The 21,122-nt window shown below is 37.6% G+C and overlaps 3 protein-coding genes across 5 annotated transcripts; all 3 read left to right on the forward strand.

The window, feature by feature from the left end:
- The first annotated feature begins 715 nt into the window (after positions 1–715).
- LOC145230182 (transcription elongation factor A protein 2-like) lies at positions 716–4,658 on the forward strand. The gene is made up of 7 exons (XM_080095565.1): positions 716–907; positions 1,224–1,401; positions 1,527–1,618; positions 1,878–1,992; positions 2,098–2,309; positions 2,684–2,830; positions 3,534–4,658. The coding sequence occupies exons 1-7, from the start codon at positions 839–841 to the stop codon at positions 3,612–3,614; spliced, it is 894 nt and encodes a 297-aa protein (XP_079951691.1). The 5' UTR covers positions 716–838; the 3' UTR covers positions 3,615–4,658.
- A 3,892-nt stretch (positions 4,659–8,550) lies between these two features.
- LOC145229951 (uncharacterized) lies at positions 8,551–10,632 on the forward strand. Its single transcript, XM_080095293.1, has 3 exons — positions 8,551–8,700; positions 9,471–9,563; positions 10,367–10,632. The coding sequence occupies exons 1-3, from the start codon at positions 8,607–8,609 to the stop codon at positions 10,555–10,557; spliced, it is 378 nt and encodes a 125-aa protein (XP_079951419.1). The 5' UTR covers positions 8,551–8,606; the 3' UTR covers positions 10,558–10,632.
- Positions 10,633–12,138: 1,506 nt separating this feature from the next.
- Positions 12,139–20,068, forward strand: LOC145228314 (uncharacterized). Of its 3 annotated transcripts, XM_080093334.1 has the most exons (11): positions 12,289–13,170; positions 14,644–14,760; positions 15,136–15,207; positions 15,565–15,743; positions 16,262–16,363; positions 16,673–16,773; positions 17,010–17,166; positions 17,250–17,370; positions 17,945–18,093; positions 18,778–18,934; positions 19,728–20,068. In XM_080093334.1, the coding sequence occupies exons 1-11, from the start codon at positions 12,384–12,386 to the stop codon at positions 19,757–19,759; spliced, it is 1,974 nt and encodes a 657-aa protein (XP_079949460.1). In that variant the 5' UTR covers positions 12,289–12,383; the 3' UTR covers positions 19,760–20,068. The 3 variants fall into 3 exon arrangements, with proteins under 3 accessions (XP_079949461.1, XP_079949462.1, XP_079949460.1); XM_080093335.1 differs by lacking the exon at positions 16,262–16,363 and having other exon boundaries at positions 12,139–13,170; XM_080093336.1 differs by lacking the exon at positions 14,644–14,760 and having other exon boundaries at positions 12,140–13,170.
- The last annotated feature ends 1,054 nt before the right edge of the window (positions 20,069–21,122 follow it).

Raw genomic sequence — 21,122 nt, forward strand, 5'->3', positions numbered from 1 at the left:
TTATGATGTGCTTGATCATTTTTCTTTGATGTAGCCTACTTGTATTAGATTCATTATAATTATTTTATGAGGGGTTCCGCAAAGTTTGACAAAATACCTTAAGGGTTCCGTGCCACTAAAAAGGTTGGGAACCACTGGTCTAACCGTTCTAAAACAGTCAATTTTATCTTGATCCAGACCCTCATGTTTGTATATGTAGCTGACTACTAAGTTTATGAGGTGTTTTGGAAGAGAAAAAAACTCTAATATTAGTCTTATGCAGCATGTTCATTAAGGAATATACCCAAGTCAATTTTTCGAAAAACAGATCGAAGGACTTGATAGGCTACTGACGCTAAACCTTTCGTATGTTCCCATCAATTGCGTATTTTCACACATTGCAAAAAAAAGAAAACCAGGGAGGGAACAGGAGGTTAAAGTTGTCAGAAGTACGTAAATACCAGAAAAATGTGAAGTTCGACTGATGATTTTTTGATTTGATAGTGCAGAAGTAGAATATTTACACGCAAAGTGTCTTTATGAGTGGGTGAAAAGGTTCTAGTTTGTTGAACAACTTTGTAAAAAATCCTTAAAAGGTTGTAACATCAGTGATAAGATATTTCTTCTTCATAATAATACAACAAATACGTACAAAATATGGAACCAGAATTTTCTTTACCCGAATAAAATCGTTCATCTCATGGGAAATAATTAAAATCCACAAAATGAAATCGTGTTGTTTTCTAATTCTACCGATAATAACGTGTTTTGAGTTCCTGTTCCTATTTTGTCACAGCCATTATTGTGCATAGATTTGATTACATATATTTGCTGATATCTTATTCAACCAAAATACACAATGAGCAACGAAGAGGAAGTCCTGCGCATTGCAAAAAAATTAGACAAAATGGCGGCAAAGAAAAATGCGGTAAATAGTTGCATTTTACATGACTAACACGTTTTTAATTGCGTGGTTTCTTTGAAAATCGTTTGGTATGTTAACGGTGTGACCAAACTCATACACATCATGTATTTTAGTTCAAACTATTCACTCTTGTTTTCGTTCTTCATTAATCATTTCTTATAGTTAAACAACAAATGCAAAAAATCAATTTTATGTAAAAGTAACAAAGAATCTCATATACACCATTAAATTTCACTAATGTTGTGACAAATCATACTCATAAAAATAATAATATGAAATGGAAGCCTGCTATACTAATAACAAAAAAACATTGACTCAGGACAATGCATTGGATGTGTTGAATGTTCTAAAGAAAATTCAAATTAGTTATGCAACTTTAAAAAAGACGCGCATTGGAATGTCTGTCAACAGTATTCGAAAACAAACCAAAAATGAAGAAGTTGCTGTTGCAGCGAAGCAGTTAATAAAAGGATGGAAAAAACTGGTTGGAAATGATGGTAAGCTAAAGTGCTATTATGAAGTTACAAAACTGTTTTTGCTGTAATCTCCCAAAATAAAAAAGTCATCCCAATCTAAAAAATGTGAAAGCGTTAAATTTAACTGTATTATTATTATTATTCAGAGCCAAATGGAAACAAAAAACCAGAACCCAGAAAAAGTGATGACACTGAACCAGAAATTTCCACAACTATTCAAAAAGAAAAACAAATTGAGGTATCTTGTATAAAGTAAATATATGAAGATTTTCCTTTGAAACTATAAAATGATATTTACATAGAAACAAATAGCGTGATACACATTTTCAAATGAGAATAAAAAAAGAACCATATTGGTTAATTCCCATCAATTCATTCACTGGTTTACTTGGCAATGCTCATATATTTTAAAAGAAAACCATTTTGAGACAATGTATTTACATTCAAAAAGCTCATAGACTTATACACTACTACTGCACACATTGTGTTATGAACAGAGAAGTAATTCCACATCTTCATTTGAGATGGACACATCTGCCACTCTGTCTCTAACTAACAATCCTATTCGTGATAAATGCAGAGAAATGCTGTTGAGAGGATTAATTGCAGATGGTGAGTAGGATACAAGGACTGAAGTGTTTTGTTCTGTTGTTGACAGTTGCTGAAAATGTCTGTGTTGTAAAGTTAAAAAAAAATTACTCTTTTATATTATTTTAGGTCATTCAGGCCACAGTAATTCCAGATGTACATTTGTTGCTGCTGCTATTGAAGAAGCTATCTTTGTTGAGTTTAAAGACACTGGAACCAAATACAAAAATCGAGTGCGAAGCCGATTTAGTAATCTTAAAGACGCAAAAAATATTGGCCTTCGAATGAATGTATTGAATGGAGTGGTGAAGCCAGAAAAAGTAGCCAAAATGACAGCTGAGGTATTAACAAAGCATATTCTTAATAAGTAAGCTGCAGACAGTGCACACTGTTTCAACCAAAAAGATGTTATTAGTGCATTCTGTGGCAGTGTGCACTGTCTGCAGCGTACTTGTCAGGTATTGGCTCAATACTTATATGTTCATTCTTAATAGTTTGTGGACTTTGAGTTTAAAAATTCCTAACACAAAATTTTAATACAAATTGTTCTTTTATGTAATCACACGTTGACAAGCCTTTTTTAGACATAGATAATTTACCATGTTAATTTGTTACAATTACAATGTTTTGCAACAGTAGAATGCCTAAATTAAGCTGTAATAATTGCTCTTTTGTTTTGTCCTTCTACATACAGCAACATTTTTCATGTGTACAGGAAATGGCCAGTGATGAAATGAAAAAGCTTAGGGAAGCATATGAACAAGAAAACATTAAAGACCATCAGATGGCTGTAAATGAAGGCACAAAAACCGATATGTTTTCATGCGGTCGATGCAAGGGCAAGGCGTGCACGTATAACCAGGTAAGCATTAATCACGTTTCAAGTGAAAGCTTTAACGTCCGTTTTTTATGAACCGTTTTTGTTACTCCACATTTTATGGAGCATTGAGGAAAACCTGACTTTAGTGGTCTAAAATGACCTTTGCTTTATTAACGTCTGATGCGCTAAGTGCATCAAAGTGTGAAGGAATTTCATTGCTAATAAACAAACTAACTTGTTACACAAGGTTGGTCGCCCTGGCTTGCTTTTTTAGCAAATAATTTTGCTGTTTTTTAAGTAGTGTATGTTGTCTTGTGACAAAAAAAATTGCTGAATTAGAAGGGCGGTTTTGTGGCGCCATTAAGTTTTGACGTACACTGTATGCTAAAAATGTTAGTCACCAAGGAATGTCAAATTTTGTACAACGGCTAACGAAAAATTACGTTTAAAGTCGTTTAAGTGATATTGCATCTCCAAAGTACAGCTACAAAAATGTTTAGCCAAGTTAAACATGGATCAGCCCTGAAGCCTTTACACATATCAGCTAGCCTATGCCTGGCCATATGAGAGGGAGATCTGTTAATTTAGTGAAACGCGTCAATGGGCCTTGCATACTACGATACAGAAATGTTTAGCGTACAATTCTTATCTCGTTCCATTTCTACAGATTTTGCATAATCTTACATTTAAATGAATAAGATTTATTGACCATGCTAGCTCTTAAACTATTCACTCTTTTTGACAGTTGCAAACCCGCAGCTCGGACGAGCCGATGACCACATTTGTGTTCTGTAACGACTGTGGAAACAGATGGAAATTCTGTTGAGTTTAGCGTCGCCCGAAAACCGTCTTCTGCTTCAGTTTGGCGTTTCGGCCTCTCGTACCAAGAGTGCATTTTGTTTTTGCATTTATCTGTTTGGAATGGAAATCGCACGAATCCTGTTAAACTGCTAAGCCATCTCAGCTCATTTACCTGCTCAAACTTGCACACTTCAATCGGGTTATTTTAGTTTCCTGTTAAAATTGTTAAACATAACATGAAAACTGAATTCCTCTTGACCTTTGAACCCCAATTATACCATATCAGAGTTTTGAAGGTATTTTTGAAAACCCGCTGCAGGTGTGTAAAATTGTACTTGCAACCAGTGCCTTTGGAACACATCAGAAAGCTGCTCTTTCACCAGCCCATCCTGTTGTAGACATTACCCTACAGTGCACATTCAACGAAGCTTTGTATTATTCTTGTAGTTCGAAAACGTGACATACCGTGTTGTGTGGCTTCAGCCTTGACAATTTATCCAATGCCCTTCTTATCCGTGTAAGTTGTTCATAGTTTAAGTCTTGGTGCACATTTTTCACGTTTGTAGAGGGAACTATTAGTGTGTATTTTGTCAGCCCATGGCTTCAGTGTTTCATACCAGAACGAAATATATAAAAAAAAATTGCTTAATTACCGAAATAAAAAATAAAACAGGACTGAACAAGATATCGCTACATTTAATTTCGGTATTTTGTTCTGAATTTTTTGCGAAAGGGTTTAGGGTTGGAAACAGCACTAAGGGAATAAAATCAAAATAGCGTGTAGTTTTTATTTCGGTGAAACCGTAAAGTAACGAAAGTAGCACATCAATAGCAGAACGAAAAAGAAACGAAATAAATAATTATACAAAAATAGTAACTTTGTTCTGTTTCGTTTCGGTATGAAATACTATAAGCTTATCCATAAATCCATGGCGGACATTCTTGGCGTGTTTTATGCTACGTAACGTTCTTTTGAGGTTTTGGAATTAATTAGTTAATACTGTTCAAGTTTGCATTTATTGTTTTGCCCAGTTGAAGCGCATCTGAATTAAATGTTGTCTTTAGTGTGCGGAGCTTTTTGAGCATCTTTCGACAGTGGCAGCATTAGGGAACCATTTGGTACAAGAATTACGTAGAATTTTGTTGATACTAAAGCAGGGGTGCACAACCTGCGGCCGCATGCCGCCGAATAGATGATTTTGTACGGCCGTGAACATGTTTATTAAAATATATGCACTGGCGGCCGTGACGTAAAAAAACTCTTTTGCTAAATATTTTGACTTTCAAACTGCGTTAAATAGATTTTGTAAGACTAAAGAATATTACCTGCCTAGTAACCCCCTGTGCATCATACTTTATATACGCCTATTGTATGCAAACAATGCAAATAAACAGTCACCTCTTGCGTCACAATATAGATTATGACGTCATAAATAGCTCAGACTGTTTAGCTCAATCTGTGGATCAAGTTTTAAATTATCCAGGCTTTTTGTACGCCATTAGATGGTTTATGTAGGTGGGACAAGCCCTATTTTCACACAATAAATTTTAAAACAAAAACAAGCAGGTAATTGGCGGCCGTTGGTGAAATAAGGATCTGCGATGCGGCCGTCTTAGCAAAAAGGTTGTGCACCGCTGTACTAAAGTCATGTCAATTGTCAACGTCTGGGGGCAAGAGGCGGTTCGTGAAAATAACAACAGAAAGTTCGGTGTGATTTCATGAAATATTTTATCGTATTTTCAATTAATTATGTCAGTCAACCTTAAAACATCTGAGCAGTGCCTCGACTCTGCCTTTAGGGTAAATCAGCGGCAGTTATCATACGAGAAACGACCTTAGCCCAAGGTCGGCGGAGTGTTGTTTCGGGCACAGTATAATAAACAGTAACCATAACTCATAGGTACACAAAAAGTGTAAGTATATTATGCTAAACCACCCCTGGCATTCGATACACAAGACTTGAACTTTGGAACCATCGCAACTAAATGATTAACATATATGTCAGGGGTGCACAACCTGCGGTCGTACGGCCGCATGCGGCCGCGGAGACGAGTTTGTGCGGCCGTGACCGCATGTATATTAAAGTACATGTACTGGCGGCCGTGACGTAACTAAAACTATTTTGCTGAATATTTTGATTTTCAAACTGCTCTGAACAGATTTCGTGGGATTGGAAAAAAGATTACCAGCCTAGTAACCGTATGTGCCAGACTTTTTGTACGCCAATTGTGTGCAAACAATGTGAAAAAACAAGCACCGCAATCGTCACAAAACAGATTATGATGTCATAAACAGCTAGGTATGTTCAGCTCAACCTAAGCACTAAGTTAGAAATTATTAATCTGGGCTTTGTAAGCGGATGGTAGATGGAATATGTATGATGTAAACCTATTTCTTTGCACCAGTAATTTTAAAACAATAACAAGCAAGCAATTGGCGGCCGTTGGTGAAATTAGGACCTGCGATGCGGCCGTCATAGAAAAAAGGTTGTGCACCCCTGATCTATGTTAATGACAAAAGTTTTGTCAAAACTTTAGTGACAAATGGTCACATTATATGCCATTTCCATAGCAGTTTTGCGGTCGAAAAATGCTAGTTATATGTAAAAAAGAACAACCAAGAATCGTATCACAAACTACTGTTGTTAAATAACGGCATCAAGTCATTTTCCGTAATGCTAACTTGCATCTGTGTAAATAATTCACGTAATTTGTAGCAGCATCATCTGTTACCGGTGACAGATAAGCATAACCTGTATTGCACAGTTATGTGGGTTCAGAAACTCCTGCCAAGTCCCAATTTTAATCTTTCAACCTCATTTAAGGGTCAAATTTCAACGTCATTTGAAACAATACTCTATCCAATCAAGGCCAGAAAAAGTTCACAAGGCTTTTATGCAATCAAACATCCTCTTTCATGCGAAATTTAAATCATAAATAATACAACATTTTTTTCGCCAATTATCTTCGCTTTGAAGCCGAAATCCGTAGATTTTACTCCTTATTCGTAATAGGTTATTTCCAGGGTGATTAAAAGGCTTGGATAGATGTGAGCCAAGCTGCACATTTGTCATCCACTCAACAATCATCTATCACTATAAAACCACAGTTGATGTTAGCAAAGGTAATGATGTTGCAACCATGATTGACGTTCGTCACGTTCCTCGATTCTCTTGAGAATTTACACAAAACAAATTGCCAATCAAGTTGAATTTATTGCACAGTACGAAAACGACAATTTTGTGTTAAAGAGAAAGTGTCTAATAGTCAACGATTTTTTTTGCAAAATAGTGCGAACTACCTGTCACTATTTTGCCAAAAATTAGAGACTTTATTTATGTGACACAAATCGCTTTAGGTCGCGATTACCGCTTGTTTGACTCATTTTAAATAAAAACAATATCGCAAACTGTTCTCTGATTAATGCTACGGTGTGTCCAATAGTTTGGCACGCAAAATAGCCTTTGTCAACCCTCTGTAGTGCAAAGCCAAATTCCCAAAAAACATCGGCCAGTCAGGTGTCAAACCCTTATTCATTATTCTATGCATTACTCATGGAATTATGCAACGAGGAAAAGTTTGGAATAACGCGTTACCAGCCATTAGTGTCAACGGCGTTTGGAAACGAGCGCTATCAAAATTCGGCCCGGCATTATCGCCGACTCGCAGTGACGCCTATGTGGCCGTTGGACATTGATTCGCGGATCATGTTTACTAAGTGTGCGCTGGAATTTCGCGGGACGAAGCCCACCTGGGAATTGGACGAATATTCCGTTTACTGAATACATTTTATTTCCGCATAAAGAATTTACATCCACCCGCCGCAATGCGCCCTTCAAGCCTGTATATAATCGAGAACACACAGGGATCCCGACATTAGCAGCTAACGGTACCTGATCTACTTCAGCAAATAGTAAGAAAATATATGTTGGACTAAGTACAGACTTTATACAGTAGGAAAAGGCTTAAGAAAACGTTGCGTTGTAACAACTTTTTTTCTTGCGTTGGTGAATTCACATGAAAAAACATAATCTTGTCAATAACCTGGTGAGACTAGGCAATAAACTCAGATAATGGTTGTTGTGCGCAAAAACGACCATTAGTTTGCTTTGCTTTTTGTGTTCCGTCATTTGTATTTAGAAAAACCTTTACATACAAATAAATGTTAGTTAGTTTCTATTAGGTTGTGTTTATTGGTTAAAAAAATGTGTTGTCTTTTAAGCATGGACACGTACTATCGTGTAGCTTCAAAGTAATATTTAAAAAGTTAAGTGGTAACGATGAGACTTTTCAAATCAAAAAAGAAACATGCAAAGCGTTTGGTGAACACCTTAAAGCGACGGTCAATACCATTGTCTTCAGGCTTAGAAACTATATGCATGTTATAAACATGCTTGCCATTTAAACATCATACTAAAACGTCTAAGCTGATCTCGGTGCATATCGTGTAACAAGAAACAGAATTTTAATCGTCCACTTATTTTCATTATTCATGATGCGCAAAATACATATTGCAGGCGATTTGTCCAGTCAAATCCATATTGGTGGCATGGTTTCCCATCAAGGATTCTCATCAAACCCACGGTGGTCAACAGTCCGCAAAAAGGGTTACACGTTTAATTATTAATGTGGCCAGGTATTTTTTTATCACCCATGTGCATTGAGACCATGGCTGAATAAACAGGTAATTTTATGTCACGCATATATGCTTATTGGTCGAAAAGAACGGCAGTTGCAATAACGAGTCATGGAAATGCTGAAATCCCTAAAATCGTTTCACATCTGATGCACTCTGTAGTAGGCAGGTTTGATTCAGAGGCAGACTTCTGGGCGCAAAAAATTGAAGCAGAAGTATTGATAATTATCAATTACGATAATGGCATCGATAAAACCAACATGTTGTCATTGAAAAACGGTTTAATTAGGAATACAATAAATCAGACGTATTTGTTTTCAGATTTGTAACAATTCGTAGTCGACTGAGTTAATCTTGTGTTTAATATTACTCAAACAAACCATGGCGCGCCTTACATTTCTTTCGACCGTAGCAGTGATTCTTCTCTGCGAAGCATTTCAAGAAAGCAGCGCCCTACCTATGCATCAGACTGCAGGTATATATGACAGCAATTTGGTGGTATAAAAGAGGTAAAAGTTTTACTGACTTGAAACAAAATTACAAATCCAGGTTCTGCCTCATTTATGGTTTTGATTTGTGCCGCAATTTCGCAATAGTAAATTTATTTTCGAGCATAAACAGAGAATTAAATTAAACAAACTCCGGATTGAGGTAATGTTCCAATCTTGTACTTTTGGTTTTGGTTTGGCTTTCAACTTTGTGTAAAACCTGCAACAGAGTTGTAACCAGGGCCTGGGTTGGGCTTTTTGGATTCGTTTGAAAAAAAGGGTTTTACACGAGGCTGGTTTCACACTCGGTATCATATGTACCGGCATTTTATCGACATTACGGACTTTTTTGTTTTGATATATTTTTGGTTTCAGGCTTGTACTTTTGGATTCGGGACCAGAGTTTTAAGCCGGCCCGAAATTCGAGCGCGAACCTGGCCCGAATTTGAAAGTATACGCCCGAAGCCCGACCCCAACCCGAATTGTTTTTGAGAAGCCCATTTAGGCGCGAAAGTTTGTTTGACATGCCTAAAATAATTCACATACACAATGGACAATAACACATAATGACCAATGACTGAATCCGGCCCTACTTACAATTCTGGTTCAGGTCGTAAATAAAGGGGCGCTTACAATTCTGACCTTCCTGGTCACGTCGCCGAAAAATTACAAAAACGCCTGGTTGTTTAACCTTAACACAAAGATGAGGTTTGAAATAACAGCTGAGTGTTAGAAATATATTCACTTGTTTTAACAGGTCTCAACGAAAGATTGGTGAAACTGTCGCTGTGTAAAGACTTTCGTGTCAGTCAGGAATTATGGGAAGCCTTTTGTGGAGTGCAAGGAACAGGTAATGTAAGCATAAAATTTAAAACTAAAATACAACGTTGTAATGCTTTATTACAGTGATTCATGAACTTTTTACAAAAATGACAGCGAAATTTCTTTTTCTCACAAATATTTCGTGTTTAAGGCCTTGGTGACGAAAAGTAGATGTATATAATAAACTAGAACCAGATTCTAGTCAAAGAGTCTTATCCATCACCATAAATTGCATTTTTTCTCTTACGACTATTTGTTTTTAGCCGGTAAAGTGAACCTTATACCTTATGAATATTAAAAACCACCACTTCAGTCGTTCAACTAAAATATCTTTCTACATTAGTTTTTTTCACAGAAACTTTCCAAAATGGAACAAACTTTGAAGTTTAAAATATCCAAATTTAACTGGCATCGATTTGGGTATTGATTTTTTGTAACAGCATATAGACCCCAATTAACCTGATTTTTTGTAACAGCATATAGACCCCAATTATATACGTCTAAGTTTACGTAGTATGCCCCGGCATTTCATATAAAACTAATTGCAAAACATAGCATTCGAACTGTTTGTTTAATCTAATTTTGACAATCCAATAGGTAAAGATGTGAAGACCTATACCCCTGCTTTTATATGGGATTAAATCCGCAATCTAAATGGTACACACCAGGTCAATGTCAATGACACATATCTCAAAATTTTGCCAAAAACAAAGAAGAGACTAAATTTTAAAAAGTGTACACAAGCAGCGGTCAGGTACACATACAATCAAGGAATAGTTGCATTCTTTAAGTAAAAAAAACTCACAAACAAATAAATCTATGCCTTATCAGGTAAACGCGGTGGAGAAATGGAAGAAGAACTGATCGACAATCTGCTGCCTCAAAACGATCTCGCAGTTTACCTAAATGAGGATCGGCAAGATGTCGACAAGGAATTCAACAACTGGTTTAAGATGTTTGTTCGTAAAATGCGAGACAGCCAGCCTACCATAGCTTCAAGCGCCCCTATGTACATTATCTAATATGTAGTGGCTTTCATTTCCAAGCAACTTTTTGTCTGTAAATAAACATCAGTTTCTACATTGAACTTCAGAAAATTTGTTGTGTATATTTGTGACTATGGTACCTGTTAGGTTTAGAAACATAACTTTAAGCGGTAGGTGTCACTGTCGGGTCGCGGTCAATTCAGTACAGCCTGGCCAATGAGAATGCCGTGGGCATGAAAAGTTTTCACATGAAAGAGCAGCTACAGCAGACATGCTCATATGTCAACAACTTAAAACACTAATGTTATTTGGTGATTGTGCACATGCAAAAACAAGGTTTTGAGAAAAGACACACAAATCTGCTCAATATTCCACAAAGTACCAAGGCCATATAGTTCATTGAAAACCCAAGTTTCATGGCATTTTGTATTGTGTTTCGAGCGGTGCGGACTGTTTTTAGAGCTATTGTTTTGACGCGCGCTGGTCGCACTGAAATAATTATGGGTTTTCCTTTCGAACTGTGCCATTAAAAGAAAGCCATGCGCTTCAAAACAACAACAAGTGCAACAATATGGCGAAAAAAACGTCAACAATACATACAACATCCTGGTTCTAGTTAAAAATAGAAACTCATAAAAATCAACAGAGGTAGACAATGCAAACACCTGCACACCGACAAAGTCAACCTTTGTGTACGTTTACGTTTCGTGTGCCGACAAAGACTGACAAATACATGACCCCAGCGGTTATCAAAAACTTTTCTTCTTTAATCACACGGCTGGTGTGAAAACGCGTGTGAGACTGATATAGATAAAGATGCGTTGACTAACTACGTCCCGTCTGTTTCTCTCAAACGCTTCAGATCGTAAAAGCGGCCCGAGGCTGTGCACAGCAGATTGTAACAGTCAAGCACAATCAGTTTACAGGTTTCTTTTTAGCAGAAGAAACGCGTTTTGGTTGTGTTTTTTATTATACTGTGCTGTACTGGAGAATATTTTATCAGGGTGAGCCAAATACAGGTGTTTCCTCCCTCAATTGTGACGTAACACTTCCCTTTGAAGCGACAGTCATGGCGGGTTAAAAGTAGAACTTGTTTCACATGCAGCTGAGAAAGGCTTTTGTCAGTGTGACGCAACAAACTGTCGTTGTGACGTAGAATAACAATTGCAGCAGATGAATCAAGTGTGGCTTTTCAGGATGAAAAGAGTTTCAGGTCAAATCATTTCGCTGTGGTCAGTTTCAAGTTAAACATTTATAAAATGTGACATGTTCCTATTTTCACGCACAGTCAAGTATTTATGTAGATACTGCCAGGTTCTTGCATAACATAGGCATGCCAGAAAGACACACATCTTGTCAAAAATGTATGGCGATATGTCAGGCACCTTATTTCCGAAGAGCCAATATAAATATAATTGATATACTAATCAGTAACCGAATACAGAACTGTCTTATGTGAAAAAAGAGCTGTAAGTATTCGTTTCGCAGTTTAAGCCACATACGATTTATCAATGCTTTCAGTTGCTAGCAATAGGTTTAGTACAGTGTATAGCTTAGCACAGGATAAGCATGCAGTGGAGGAATTGACATCGTTTGATTTATAAATGGTCAGCAGTAATCAATACAGCAATAAAAGTCGGGTTGCCAGCATAAACTATGATTAATTTCAGCGCACCGCCACACCACACGTAATATCATCACATTGCGTCATTTCCCGATAGAGCTATTGTGTTAATGGTCCATTTCTGGTATTTCCAAAACATTATCACACATGTAAGACAGCTCTATGCTTGTATCAATCAGCAGAAATAGATATGTTTTATTGTTAATGATGTAACAAAGGCATTGTTGTGAAAGAAGAAATGTTATGCGCCATACATCGAAATGGAGCTGAAGCCGAAAATGGACGTATGGCCCCTGACCTTCACTTGCAGTGTGGACGGGAATTAAAGATAACAACCCTTCCTGACCTTGTGGTCACTGCTACCATGTCGAACAGGTCAAGCTGCATGGCGGAATCTACAGATAAGTGCTCTACGCTAATCGTTGCAGGTGACAGCTTCGTAACCAGGGATCCGAAAATTTGTGAGAATACAAATAGCGCTACAGATGTTGCAAGTCATATTTCTGTTGCACGCACCTCTTTACCTCACCCTGTTGCAACGCGGTGTTCTAGATGTCAGTGTAGGATGCTTGTCGGACGAGAATGCGGTAACAGAACATTACAGGCCTGTATTCCTCGCTGTCCTAGCATATCTTCCTTGTCGACTATGCATGAAGTACGCAAACCGCCTCATCTACTTGCCAGACGTTCAGCAAGTGTTCCAAAAACGTTTGATTTCGGTCATGGACTGCCTTGTGCTAGTACGAACAATAACCACAGTGGGGGAGCGAAGGGCACACAGACCAGTTCACGACATGTGTATAGAGACGTTTTCCCCAATGCAGCTGTCCCCTCCACTAGTGAACCAAGCAGAAGCTCATATGGACCACCGCCAAGCTACGATTCCCATGTTGATTTTGAAAACACACGCCGGGAATCAGTCGATGCAAAACACTCCTGCGACGCCAGAACCAAGACCCTGTCTGCTCTGGTGATTCTCTTGACCATCATTACACTGTCCACTTTATCGGTTTTGGTTTATTTCGGTAAGTGAAGGTAGTTTTCACTATTAGAAGTGTTTTGTGAAGTATACGACACGTTTTGTTTTCTAATTTAAACCATTTTGTGTGTGTGTGTGTGCATGTTGTATTTATTTGCTGTTAATTTAGTTTGTTTAGCAAGCACGCTTTTTATTTTTTCGTGTAATAAGAACATGGTCATATAAAGGGACATTAGGAACGATTTGCAAAAATAGGCTGCTTAAAACGTTCATTAAGGGGGATAACAGGAAATGGCGATGTGAATGACTTCGCATAATGTACTTTAAACTGTTTCGATGAAAAAAACACGGAATTTTTGGAAAGCAGCGAAATTTAACGCGCATTCGGAAAATCCTAACGTGTTTTCCCCGTCTCAGAAAGTTTAACCGACAACACATGCTTTGCCCACCAGCATATGCACAGTAATGCGGTTAATGCCAAGACAACAAAAAAGAGAAAAAAAGTGCCGCTGGGGAACACAAAGTGATCACGTTTCGACCTAACCCACATAATCGCTTGCAAGCGTATAATTACTGAACTTGAAAAATTCCAGCGTAACTTACCTGAGGCTGTACGCTCTGTCACTGTGACGCATATCGCCCAAAAAACAGTCGAATTAGCGCCCTAGCAGTCACAGTTTTTGGCTGCCCTGACCCTTGGGTTACGTTGGTTGTGACGCACGACATTTTATTGTTACAGCATAAAAGTGTGCCAATGACGCAATGCATTTTCGCTTGCGCTGGTGACATACACAAGTCACGTTTTGAAGATTCGTTCGCAAATCTGTAGTGTTACAAAGAACGTGGCAACCGCAATGGAAATTTGTCAAAGTGGGAGTTTCTTGGCCCTGTAAGCTTTTCGGTGGTGAAGCAGCGGTAAACAAATCAAGTATTAGAATGTTGCTGCTACTGAACGTGTTAGGCATTTTAGCGTACATGCAAAATAATACATGGTTTATTGAGAAATATGAGCAAAATTGGTCAATTATGGTCTTTAGGGGTTATTTTTATGGTAGTACACAAATTTAATCTTTAGGAGAATTGTTCTTCTGCGTCTACACTTTACTATTTGTAATATTTAACATTTGCGATTTGGGTTTTTTAGCAGCTCCAAACGGGCAATGACGCATTTTTTTCTGTCCACTACCCTTAGGCTACACTTAAGGCAGAACATTACGATTTCTTCAGGCAAAATTAGGACGATTTTAAGGAAACGCAAAAAAGTAACACAAAAATAGCCACAAACACATGCCTTTTGCGGCACAATATACTAGATGCAACAAGTGTTGTCAAGTAGATTTTTTTAATAAATACGCCCAAATGCAGTCAGTGTAATAACACTTGGTGATTCATGTCTGTGTTTGAGCAATCAGATATGATTATGACCGTCAACAATTGCTGGTGATTTTCTTTCTGTTGTGCGATTATGTTTCGGATTGGTCATCATTTTTTGTTTTCTTTTTGCTTTTTGGCCATTCAGTTGTATTTGGCAACAAGTCCGAAGCTGTCAATACTACTGCTGAGGTCAACGGCAGTACTTTTGCTACTAGTCCACCGTACTACTGGTCAACTCTACTACAAGTCAATTCTACTCCTGGTGAGAGTCTATTTTCTTCCAGATAACGAAATTTCATTTTATTGCATAACTTCAGTTATTTGTTTCCTTCTTAAAAAGTTACACAACATTTTTGTTCAACTAACCACAAACATCCAATTAAAAAATATTGTTATGATATTCGTGTCTATCGTCCTGTTAAGCATGTATAATATTAATACGGCTGCATGACATTTTATTGATATGATTTTACGACCTAGTTTTATTTTTATGCTTGCACGGGCCACCCTGTGTGTGTTAGACGGTATATGACAAACAATTAGCACTTAGTAGTGCGACAAACTTAACGAATACGAGAGACAAGCCACCACATATTGTCTATTATTCACCAATCAGGCAATCACACTTTTTGTTCAGGAGTGTCCTCCACCAATACAACAGCGACAACTACTTCAACTGTTCCCGTCACAGATATAAAACTCAATCAAAGTAGGTTTACAATAGTGTCGATTGTTTTTGTTTTGGTGGATTTATCTACCATAACGTTTTCTTGAGCGTTTTATGTTAAAACTTCCTCGCGTTACCATCGACTCAAATGAAGCTGTTCTTGATAATTTAAAACGTAAGGTCAGGAGCAGAGCTTATACGGGGTTGTAGCTTTAAAATGTGCTCTATCCATACGTATTTTAGATATCAAATTGCTGTTCTTGTTGCAAAACACTAAAACGTACGAATTGAGGGCCACCTTAAAGCCCCCTTAAAGATTTAAAACATTATCAACAGCTTGTTTAGGGACGGAGATGACTTAACTCTACATAACACTAAGTGAATAAATTTGTATTGCAGCTTTATTTTGTGGCGTTTTTCCTGCCAAATACCTGCCCGAAGATGCCGTGGACGTGCGCTCATATGCAGGCACAGGTTTAACGTTTAATCCTTTACAACCGGTGAACGATTCAAGAGTTCGCATCTCAAGTCGTATAGTTGGTGCACAGCCAGCGAACATACGACAATACCCTTGGCAGGTATGTACACTGTATGGTTGAATTTGACCTTGTTTTGGAATGCTTGTGCCCTGTTTTGATTTTACTAGCTAATCTTCAGTTGTTTTGCCTGAAGCTTTGCTATTCCTTTGTGATTCAAAATCTTTTAGTTTGTTCTACTAACCGGTTTTGAAACAGCAGGCTACACATTTTTTAACGGATTCGTATGGGGCAAAATACGTTTCTTATTTGCGAGGCAAAATCTTCGTTCTTTGTGCTGTTAGCTAGTAACACAAATTAGGTTTAGGAAACAAGATTAATGCTGTCTGGTTTGCACTGAATATTTCAATGCAGTAGGACTAATTGTATTTGTGAGAACTAAACGCTTAATTGTGTTGTAAGATCCAAAACCGTTGCGGCCAAAAGTGTCATTATTCACAACTCAAATAGTAGATAGCAGTTTTTAAGTTTGGCCAAATTATAAAACGAAACATATAAATGCATCAAGATTGTGACGTTTAATCGAGATTAATATCAGGGTGGTTGTTTGTTGCTCGCAGAATCCAAACGTTTTTCCCGCGAATAGCAACCCAACGCCAGTTGGTTTAAGAATTGTCCAATCCCGTGTGATGGGAGGGGAAGATGCAATAGTACCGTGGCAGGTAAAATATACAAAGTTTCAATACATTAACCAGATAAAAAGGCAATTTTGAACCAATGCATAACATTTTCCTGTTTTGACTGTTGTAGCTCTTACATCATATTTGCATGCTATAGCTTACTTTTTTCATTTCGACTTACCAGAAGATTGTTGCTTTGGGCTCATTTGTTCAAATTCAGTTTAAATTTACGCCAAATTGTCAGAAATGACATTTGTGCGATGTATGGCCTGTTACTGGTTTTCGTTGTATGACATGCATTGTTGTACCGTTTGTTCGCCAAATTCACCGCGGTACATGTTTTGACTCCAGGTCAGCCTCTGGTTAAAAGTAAAAGGTGTGAGTCGTGTGACATGCGGAGGATCCATTATACTGAGAAACTGGATATTAACAGCGGCCCATTGTACACAGGAGTAAGTTAAACAGTAATTTGGCGAAATTAGCCCCTGATTACAGTGGAAATGGTGTATAGTTGTATTCCAATTTTAAATCCAAGTGTCCTCAACTGACATTTTCTTTGTAATATAGCTGTGCAAATAAAGCCCTTAGTAATGTTTTCTTTGTAGTTTATTGTTTATCTAATAAATCAACCATGATTTAATGTTCTGGTAAATTATTTTATGGTAACATTGATGTTTTCTACTGACAGTCACATGGATGAAGAATCTTGGACAGTTTACGCGGGGACTTCGGCCTTGTCTGAACGCAATGAGTCTCCTGCCGAAAAACGCAGCGTCATTCAAATTATCCAACATGAAGATTACCCGATTGACATGTCATATGATTATGACGTAAGCCTTATGAAGGTAATAGTCAACATTCATTGCATATTGCAGTCACACAATGTATAGCCTACGACCAGTATGTTTAAATATTCTTGTATTGGTAGCTTGACGCGCCAATCATCTTTACTGAGGTAATTCAACCTATTTGTATTCCGCCGCAAAGTCATGAGTTTCCTGCTGGCATGAGTTGCTATGTCAGTGGCTGGGGTGCAGTGGATTCCTTTGGTAAGTTGATAAACCTGTAATTTTCATTTAACGTGTAGTTTGGCCAATATAATATCGTAAGTTAAAGGGTGACTAATTTTCTCTTAAAATAGCTTCATTTTGCAACAGTGTGCAAAATTTTTGTGCAATGACACACACGTGAGTAACGTTATATCACACAATGTCGTCCAACAATATCAGACAATAAAAAAAAATGCGCCACAAACCCTAATACCCTTGCGTACAGTTATACACCGACACATTAGGTTGGCAAGCCTGTTTCACCAAGCTTTTGGTCCAAAACTATAACCAACAAGGGCTTGCTTTCCACCCATTGTTCCGTTGTAATAAGTGTTCGCGATGCCGTTAAAACTTGCGAAATAAGGGTGCTTAAATCGTTCGACCTTCTTATTTTGCTATAGACTAACCATCACGAAAGTTGTAGCAGTTAATAACGAACACCAGTATGTTTTTAAGGCGCAACATTATTGTGATAACAGATGTTTTCATGTACGGATTTCTCGTAGGACATTAAACAAACAGCAATAGTTCATTTTCATGGTTTACAACGGTTCGCTTTCGTTTTTGTCGATAGGAGTTTCATCACATCCGGATGTTTTGCAACACGCACAGATAGACATAATATCCGACACTTTATGCAACAGCAGTGAGTGGTTGGACGGTCTGATCACCAGTCGGATGTTGTGCGCTGGAAAAGCTCAAGGAGTAAGAGACGCCTGCCAGGTAAGAACACCGAAAATTATGTTGTCGAATTTAGCAATTGTTGGCTTAGGGCAAGGGCTAGAAAACATTGGTCCATGAGAAATTTGTAAAGAGCCACACAAAAACAATGCATTATGTAGACTTGACTTAATAAACGAAATTAGCTTGTTATTGACTATTAACAATTCTAGGTGCCAAAACAACCTCATCCATCTCTTAAAAGTTGATATTTCATTAAATGGCAGCCCACAAAACCTGCATGGCTTCAACCAGGCAGCGCAAAAAGGTTGCCGTTCCCTCGCTACTCGCTAGTAGCTCTTAGACTTGTCAGTGAATATAACCTACATACATACTACCGCTAGGTGGTACTAAAGGTGTTAAAAGCAGTTTAGTTTCCTTGTCAGGATAATTGACACCCGAGGCCTTTTTATAACAAATGAAGGTTCAACACCTTGACAATGTCTTATTGTATTTTTAATAATATTCTATTTGGTTATAACCTCCATCGATTGGCACAAACTTACAAAAACGTGGGCGTAAAACAGATAGTAATGATTAAACATACGTTTTGTTTTTGTTACCGACAATGCCCTTTTTAAGTGCAAAATTGAAAATTGTATTCAATAGGTGGTAAACATTACACTTGCCTTTAACCTGCTATCTTATCTCCATCGATTCAACGTAACATGATATGCGTATTGTTAGGGTGATTCGGGAGGGCCTCTCTCCTGTTACTCAACAGACAAGAATGTTTGGATGCTGGCGGGCAGTGTAAGTTGGGGAATTGACTGTGGCCTTCCCAAGCTTCCTGGCGTGTACGCACGTATAAGTTACTTCACCGACTGGATATGGAAAAACATCGGTAGGAATGAAAATAATACCCTGAAAAGTGCATTGTCACCTTTGACTTGTCGTTTTCACATAATCCACAAGAGGTTGATGAATACAGTAATTAGGTGGTAAAGTCGCAACCTAACAACGCCTACTTATCAGTTGGAACAGAAAACTCCTTAATTGTTGGTTCCAAGCCATCCACAGTAATTAAAAGTCGCAAACGTGATGGTATTTTGGGCAGAGCCAGAGTTTTTGAAGAGGGATTTTAGTTCACACGTGAGCCGCACTTGCAAATTTCGTCTGTTTTTCATGTCGCACTGAATCATAAGCTGTTGTTACTTTACCATCACAATAATTTGACAAAACTGGTTTCCACCTAGCTTGGTATTTTCCCACCCACAATCGACATTTTAAACTTGGGATTTTGGTTTGGGAGAAACGACTTAGACTTGATTCATACAAAAACCCGTGCATAATTTTTGTGGCGCATTTTCGTAGTGTTTTACGCAGGTGATTTAACTCAGTAGTGCGTTATCAAATTTTGAAAAACAGCTTATTCCTAGACAACGTATGGTAGAAAATAAACCTTTACTGTCAACCATCATGAATTAAACAACAAAGAAGTGTCAAATGGATCCACTTTACATAAACATTTGTTCAAAAATTGCAATTCAAGTAAAGCACATTTGCATAAATTGGCAAAGTTTGCTAACTGTGAAAAAAATCAATGAAAAAAGATTTCCGTGAAATGCTTTTAACTGCATAGAAATAAGTTAGTTTCATATTCTTTTCATTTTTTTCAAATTTGTGATGTCTTTCAGGTAAAGCCGAGGGTTGGATTCCACAAACGTAAAACAATTTCAGAGCAATTTGTCACTGCAAAGGACCGGCTACAAAATATTCTTGCCTATCCCAAAATGTTCTTATTATACAAGGTCTGTCGGAACCCGATTGTTCGTAAAAATGCTTCTCGCACCATTTAACTGTGAAATTCTGTTGTGTCCGCTTTTGTTTTGAACTTTCACCACGCAGCTTCAGAAAATGAAATGTTTTGCTCTTTCAACTTTATGAACATTTCTTTGGTTTTGTGTGGGTTTGTTGTTTGTATTTGGCAAAGCCACGTTTTGCTATTGTCTTTCCATAATACAAGCTTTTGCATTTGCGTCAATGAACTAAAGAAAGCACAGGTTGTATAGACCAGGGCTTCTCAAACTGTGGGTCGCGACCTCAATTGGGGTCGCGTAATATCATTTTGGGGTCGCGAAACATTACGGGTTATTATGTCAGTCACAATAAATGGTATACGTGCATACATTTATTGATTAAACATAATTCCCGTGTATGCAAACTGCTCTAAATACATTTTGTAGAACTTAAAAGAGTATTACCAGCCTATTAGCCATATGCGCCATACTTTTTTATGCCTATTGTGTGCAAACAATGCGAAAAAGCAGATACCACAAGCGTCACAATATAGATTATGATGTCATAAGAACTGAGGCTGTCAATCTGTGTCAAGTTAGAAATTAATTTAGGCTTTTTAGGCGCCATTAGATGGTATATACATAAAATATAAGTATTTCTTTACATCATACCCATCAAGGGGTCGCGTAGAAATTTCTGTTTTAAAATGGGGTCGCAGAGCAAGAAAGTTTGAGTAGCCCTGGTATAGACGATCCATACCAGAGTTAGAGGTCGGGCCGGGTTTTTTAACAAACGGGATTAATTCGATTAATTCGGGCCTGACTTCACATTCTATGTCCGTCCAACAGCCCTTAAACACCCAGTTAAGGCTATTATTGTCTATTATATGTATAGACTGTCGATCAAACTTTTGGGCCTAAACGGACTTCTTAAAACGGGCCGTGCTTATTCTTTCGGGTTCGGGCCCGCTTACATCTCTGACCCATAAAGCAACAGTTTTCTGGTGTTAACTGTTTGTCAATATATATAACCTTTAATCTCAATAGTCTAAGCATAATCGACCTGTATTCTAAATTTTATTACATAATCTATGATTTACCTTATATTTTGGCATCATCAATTCCTCCAAACGAAAACAGGATATATAGAGTTTAAAATATTGTTGTGATCTAACCTTGTATATCACTTTGCATAAGTTTTTCCACACTACATTAAGTTTTTCAAATAACTTTTTTAAGTCATTCAAGATAAGGATAATTAAAATGGGACAGTTTTACAAAAAAAAATGTTCC

This window comes from Phallusia mammillata, chromosome 5 (genome assembly GCF_965637545.1).
Source record: "Phallusia mammillata chromosome 5, kaPhaMamm4.hap1.1, whole genome shotgun sequence".
Taxonomy (NCBI): Eukaryota; Metazoa; Chordata; class Ascidiacea; order Phlebobranchia; family Ascidiidae; genus Phallusia; species Phallusia mammillata.